Below are 6000 nucleotides of genomic sequence, written 5' to 3' on the forward strand. Positions count from 1 at the left end.
TAGTTACGCCCCTATAGGATAAATGAAAGGATCCAAATCTACCACTTTTCTAGCTTTAATTTATCTAGCTTTTATTAATCTTAGAGATTTACCAGTACACTAAATCTGTTAAGTGAGATCTTTAAGAGCAGTTTAAACACATTTTCACCTTCTTACCCCTTTTAAAATCCATTCCCCACCCACTGAAAGATACCAGATCATGGGTTCCCGTCATTAAATTAAGAAAAGTAAATCTCCAAATTCATCACTAAGCAGAATAAATCCCAACAGCCATTCCTAAATGTTATGCCCAAAAACTACACAAATCTCAACACCTTCCTTTTGAATAGTATGTATTGCTACAGTATTTAATCACACTAACCAGGAATGTTTTCTTATTAACCAGGAGGTTAAATGAATAACAAAGAACTCCTAATACCTAAGTAAATGCCTGCAATACAACTTTGTGGAAAGAGTGTCTCTCCAGGTATATCCATAGGTTTTGTTGCACAACATGCAGTATTTTTACATACAAAGCACTAAAATAGAAAAATTATAGATTTAACAAGAACTGGACTGGTCTGACTACTAAAATGTCAAGGGAGATGAAACAAAACATCCTATCTTGAAATGGCTTCATGTTGCTCTCTCCTAGAGATATCATAACAAAATAATACTTTTGACACCAAGCAAGCTAAAGAGTGGTCCTGTTAAAGACTAGTCCCTGAGGCAAACCATCATTCTAAAATTGTATCCTGCTGTAATTTTGTTCTTTATACACCTGACAAGTCTCAGCCAATGAGTCTCTGCTTCCTGTATACTTCTTTCATCCTTTTCTTTCTAACTGTTGCTTGCAGCAACAGGCAAACATCATATAATTTTAAAATGAAATGCATAACAATTTTAGGATGAGAGAAAAATCAGATAAATCAGCAACCAAAGTAGATCAAGCAAATTGTTCCTAAATGTGCTGCCACTCAAAACATAACCATCTGTCTGAAACACTCCAAAGAAAATTGATGTACCCATTCCAGCATAACTGCAGAAACCTACCCTACATGACTACATTAAGACACAGGACAATGTTTTACTGGAGCTGCCCAGTCTTTATGTCACCACTCTTTCCAAAAGACAGACAAGTTAATTTTAAATTACTTGTCCTAGCCCTGTGCAGTGCCAGAAGGTGATACACATAACTCCAACTGCTGTGCTGCACTAGCCCATCTGACAGACAGGACTCTCCTGTCACACCACTCACAAAAACCAAAATCCGTCCCACAGACTCAGAGTCGTTTTTCTAACTCCTCACCCCCCAAGTCTATGTCATCCTTCATCTTCATAAAGCAAATTCCTCAGAGCAGAATCCTTTATCCTCTCTCAGCTTAATGATGCCAGTATTCCCTTCCCATGCAGTCCTTCCATTTATGAAAGGCAGTCTGGAATAAAGAAGTTGTATCAATACTAACAAGTAAGAGGAGCCATGTAAAGCTGAAGAGCTGATGTCAAGGGCTGGAAATGTTAACTACATGTGCTTTTCTGAAGTTTGCTCCCATACACCAAATGTCCATTAGCAACTGAAGTCCATCTCCTCCTTCAGCTTCACATGAAAATGATTTAACCCATGGGCCTACTGCTCTGTGATGCCAACCTGGGCACAGAAGTGGGAAGCATGAAGACTTATTTCAAACACACTCCCAATCTGAACAAAAACATTAATGCAAACACACTCTGAAACTATCAGAACTACACCATGACTTAAAACCCTGATTGCTATTCTGCCTGATACTATTACAAATTCTAGGTCCCTCATAAGACACAAAGCCCTATTATCAGCTCCAACATGAACTGAAAATTTAAGAAGCTAAAATTTTAGAACTGTCATCCTGAGTAACCATATTTTGCAGAAAGAAAAAATTAAGCATTGAGAATTTTGTGCACACTTTAAATGGAGTAAATAAAAGAAATCCTATGACCTTAAAACTATTTTCTTGACTTAGAAAGCTGGCCACACCACAAGGATAACATGGTTTCATGCTTTCCAAGCCAATGTTAAACAGATCAGGGCTCTAAGGCTCTAAACTTACATCTATAACTTTCAAGTAGCTCTTACACAAAGTGTGCAAACATATTTTAACTCATATGTATAATTTAAAGGCTCAGACTTTTAGATTAGATGTATTTGGCAATAGGTCAATAAAAATGAAGTGCAGTGCCTATCTTTCAGCAGTGATGAAACTAAAATATACAAAGATGAGCACTATTACTGCTGAACAAAAAGCACCAATAGTTTTATTAGGTTTCAAAACAGCACACGCAAATGAGAAACTGATGACCCAAAGATGTTATTGAACACAGAAAAAAGAGATCCATCCAGTGTGGAATGGGATATGATAAGGCTTAAGAATTTCAGAATCCCATAAAAATTAAAAGTTCAATATTTCCCTCCCATATACTCGTTACATTTCAAATTTGCATTTCACGAAATCAGCTAACATTCTTTCTCAATTACATGTCTATTAGGTGCTGAAAGAATGAAAACTGATGAGAACATTATAAATAAATACATTATTATAGAAGACACTTCCATGTTATAACTCAAATACATCCATCATCCCTTTTTTATCATCAGCCAGCAATCCTGTTCAGGCAGTGCTCTCTTTAGCCATTACAGTTGCTTTTCTTATTTCTTTAAAGTCCAGCAGTCTGGACTTTAAAGAAAAAAAAAATGAGCAGAGGTCATCCACAGAGCCAGTGTTTGTTAGCAGTTTGTGTTACACAGGTGACCAGCCTTAAACATTGAGATTTCATGACTCTGACTAAATTATTTCTTCATTAATAGAAGTTCTCTCTCTTCAAATGCTCATTATCCAAGAACATATAAACTCACATCCAGCCTCCTCCTTTACTTAGTCACTCACTGACTTCTTAAGAATTTTTTCAAAGATCTTAATGACCTGTGATAAGTTTCTCTCACTAGTGACACAATTTGCTGTGAAGAAAGATGAAGTCACACAGCATGGCTATATGTTTACTTTCAGAAGCTTCTAGGAATAAGAAGAAAAGAAGCGGGTTTTTTTCACAATATGCAGTAGTACACATGAAGAGAATGAAGGAAACAAACATAACCATGGCCTTGGACTATTTGTGACTACCTTTGTCATACTCACATAGTAGGGGTCAGCTTCCCTTTCAGTTATCTCATCCTGATACAGAGTGAAGCAGGTCGGTATTCGCCCAAACCACACATCTCGAAGTACATCTTTGTCATCTGTCATTCTTCCAATGGACAGTGAAGCACATGTAGATCAATTTGTTTCTTCAGCTACAAATGTAACCCATTCCCCCCAAAGAGAAAACAAGTCAAGACGACTGCAAATAAAACATATCTTGCTAAAGGTTCTCCCATAACTACGTTCCTGCAGGCTGACCAACGCTGTCACCGGGGCATTAAATGCATCGCTTGGCACAAAGAACGGGATGAATTAAGTTCCCAGCTACAAACGCATGGTGGATAAGGAGTGAGACATAAATGAGCATTTCCTAGGGCTGCATCACGCCCCAGCCGCAGAGCCAAAGGTCCCTTCCTGGTACCCCGAGAGGCCGCGGTGCGGGGGCAGAGCCCGGGGCCGCACTCGGACACCGAAACGAGCCGGGCTCTCCGCCGGGGGTGGCACCGGCCCGGGGGTCACCGAGGCCGCAGGACGGGCCCCAGCATCGCCGAGCGCCGCGCTGAGACCTGGCGCCCTCCGGAGCCCGGAGAGGCCCCGCGGGGTCTGTCTGTCTGTCTGTCTATCTGTCTGCCGGTCCGTCTGTCGACCTCCCTCCCTCTCTCCCTCCCTGCCGGCAGCCGGCCGAGGTGAATCAGCGGCGCTCCCGCCCCACGGGGCCGGACCAGGCAGCGCCGCGGCGGCCGCGCCAGGCGCGCTGTCCCGGGCAGCGGCCGGGCCTGGGGCGGCCCCAGGCGGGCGGGCAGCCCCACCGTGCGGGCCGTGCCGTGCCGTGCTGTGCGGGCCGGGCCGTGCCGTTACCTCTGTCGCGACCGGCGACACCGCCCGCCCGCGCGCGGGGCAGGAACTGAGCGCCGGCCGCGGCCGCGCCCCCGCCGCCGCCACGCCCCCGCGCACGCGCCGCCCGCCGCGGGGCTTCCGCCCGGCCCGCGCGCCCGCCCCCGCCGGCGCCGGAAGCAGGAAACGGCGGGGCGGAGCCGGGGGCGGGGCCGGGACCTGGGGGAGGGCTGGAGCCGGGAGCCGCTCCCAGAGCCGGTCCCCGAGCCGCTCCCGGAGCCGGGAATCGGTCCCGGAGCTGAGAGTCGGTCACGGAGCCGCTCCCGGAGCCGGTTCCCAGCGCCGGTTCCCAGCCGCTCCCGGAACCGGTCTCGCAGCCGTTCCGAGAGCGCTGTTGGTGCGGCAGCGCTGGCGGTGGAGAGCCGCAGGGCCGCAGCCGTACCGGACCCGGCCATGGGCCCCCTTCTGAGGCATCGGCGGGGCCGCTCAGCCGCTGGACCGCGCGTTGGGGGATTTTGAGCGCTTAATCTTCCTGTTTTCTCTTACGCGATTGTTCTTCTTATACTTCCCCAAGGAAGTAATCATAGCACCAAGGCTCTCAGAGTTCAAGGAGCGCTTGGACAATGCTTGCAGGCACATGGTGTGACTTCGTGGGGTCTCTGTGCAGGACCAGGAGTTGGGACTCGATGAGTCCCTTAAAAACCAGAAAATTCAGTGACTTTTTCTGTGCTAGATCTTACCCACTGTGATAGATGGAGCAAGTCCAGAGAAGGCCACAAAGTTGCTAAGAGGACTGGAGGCCCTCCCCTGCAATGAGAGGCTGAGAAAGGTGGGGCTGGAGAAGGTTCTGTGGAGACCTCATGGCAACCTTGCAGAATCTGAAGTGCTGACAGGGTAACCAGAAAGGCACTCTGTGTCAGGAACTGTGGTGACAGGACAAGGAGGAATAGGGACAAACTGAAAGATGGGATGACGCTGTTGAGTCAGGAATGGAATGAATGACTCTAGTCATCAGAAGGTGAAATAGAATCTGTTTTTTGGGAAGAAGTTGTGACTTTTATAGTTTGATTTGATAAGCTGATACTTGATTGATCTTAAAGTGAAAATTTCTCATACTATTGGTGAACTATGAATAGCACACTTTGGAGTATTATATCTATAAACAATGGTTACAGAAAGAAAGATAATAATTGTTTAAATTATTTTTTTCTAAGTTTCTGACAGATTTTACACAGCTTCCCAGGATTTTCTTGGGAGAACTATGCTTCTCTCTGTTTAGAGGCTATGTGATTCTACAATGGGAAATTTATTTAAGATATTGGGAAGAAATCCCTTACTGTGAGGATAGTGAGGCACTAGAGTAGGTTGCTCAGGGAGGCTGTGGGTGTCCCAGCCTGGCAGTGTTCAATGCCAGGTTGGATAAGGCTTTGATCAACCTTGTCCAGTGAGAGGTGTCCTTGCCCATGGCAGGGCAGATTTGGACTAGATCATATTTAAAATCCCTTCCAACCCTTCATATTCTACACTTCAGTGATTTTATACCATGGTCACATGAGGAGTACCTGTTGCCACCAGTGGCACCTCTTGCCTACCAAAGCATCCTTCTGGATTGGTTTTTATCAGCTCGGTAGATGCAAGTCCACAGTGAGTTCCACCTGTGCACTTCAAAGAACATCTCTCACAATTCTGTCACTCTGCAAATCCCCATCTCAACATCCTACAACTGCAGGAGTGCAGGGGAAGATCAACACTGGTGGCGGGGAACGTCGCACTAGGGTTGTTCTGTGGTGTGAAAAACGCCAATCACTTGTTTTTAAAATTTTTAAAAGTTTAATAGTAATAAAATGGTTATAAAAATAGTAATACAATTAGAGGAATAATAATTTGGATAATTTGAATTAGGACAATATGAGACAACAAATACAAAGAGTTACAGACGTCTGGGTACCTTTTTCTGGGCAGCAGGAGCCCAAAAAAGGACACCCGTTAACAAAGGATTAACCCTTAAAAACAACAG

General features: G+C 45.3%; 1 protein-coding gene across 2 annotated transcripts in view; it reads right to left on the minus strand.

Moving 5' to 3' along the window:
• Positions 1-4114, minus strand: part of ATG5 (autophagy related 5) — a 72477-nt gene extending 68363 nt beyond the window's left edge. For both annotated transcript variants that reach the window (XM_064709869.1, XM_064709870.1), the window contains exons 1-2: positions 4008-4114; positions 3147-3301 (exon numbers count right to left, since the gene is read on the minus strand). In XM_064709869.1, the coding sequence (XP_064565939.1) occupies positions 3147-3254 (108 nt within the window). In that variant the 5' untranslated portion in view covers positions 3255-3301; positions 4008-4114. The remainder of the gene's footprint in view (positions 1-3146; positions 3302-4007) is intronic.
• Between the last annotated feature and the right edge of the window lie 1886 nt (positions 4115-6000).

This window comes from Zonotrichia leucophrys, chromosome 3, assembly GCF_028769735.1.
Source record: "Zonotrichia leucophrys gambelii isolate GWCS_2022_RI chromosome 3, RI_Zleu_2.0, whole genome shotgun sequence".
Taxonomy (NCBI): domain Eukaryota; kingdom Metazoa; phylum Chordata; class Aves; order Passeriformes; family Passerellidae; genus Zonotrichia; species Zonotrichia leucophrys.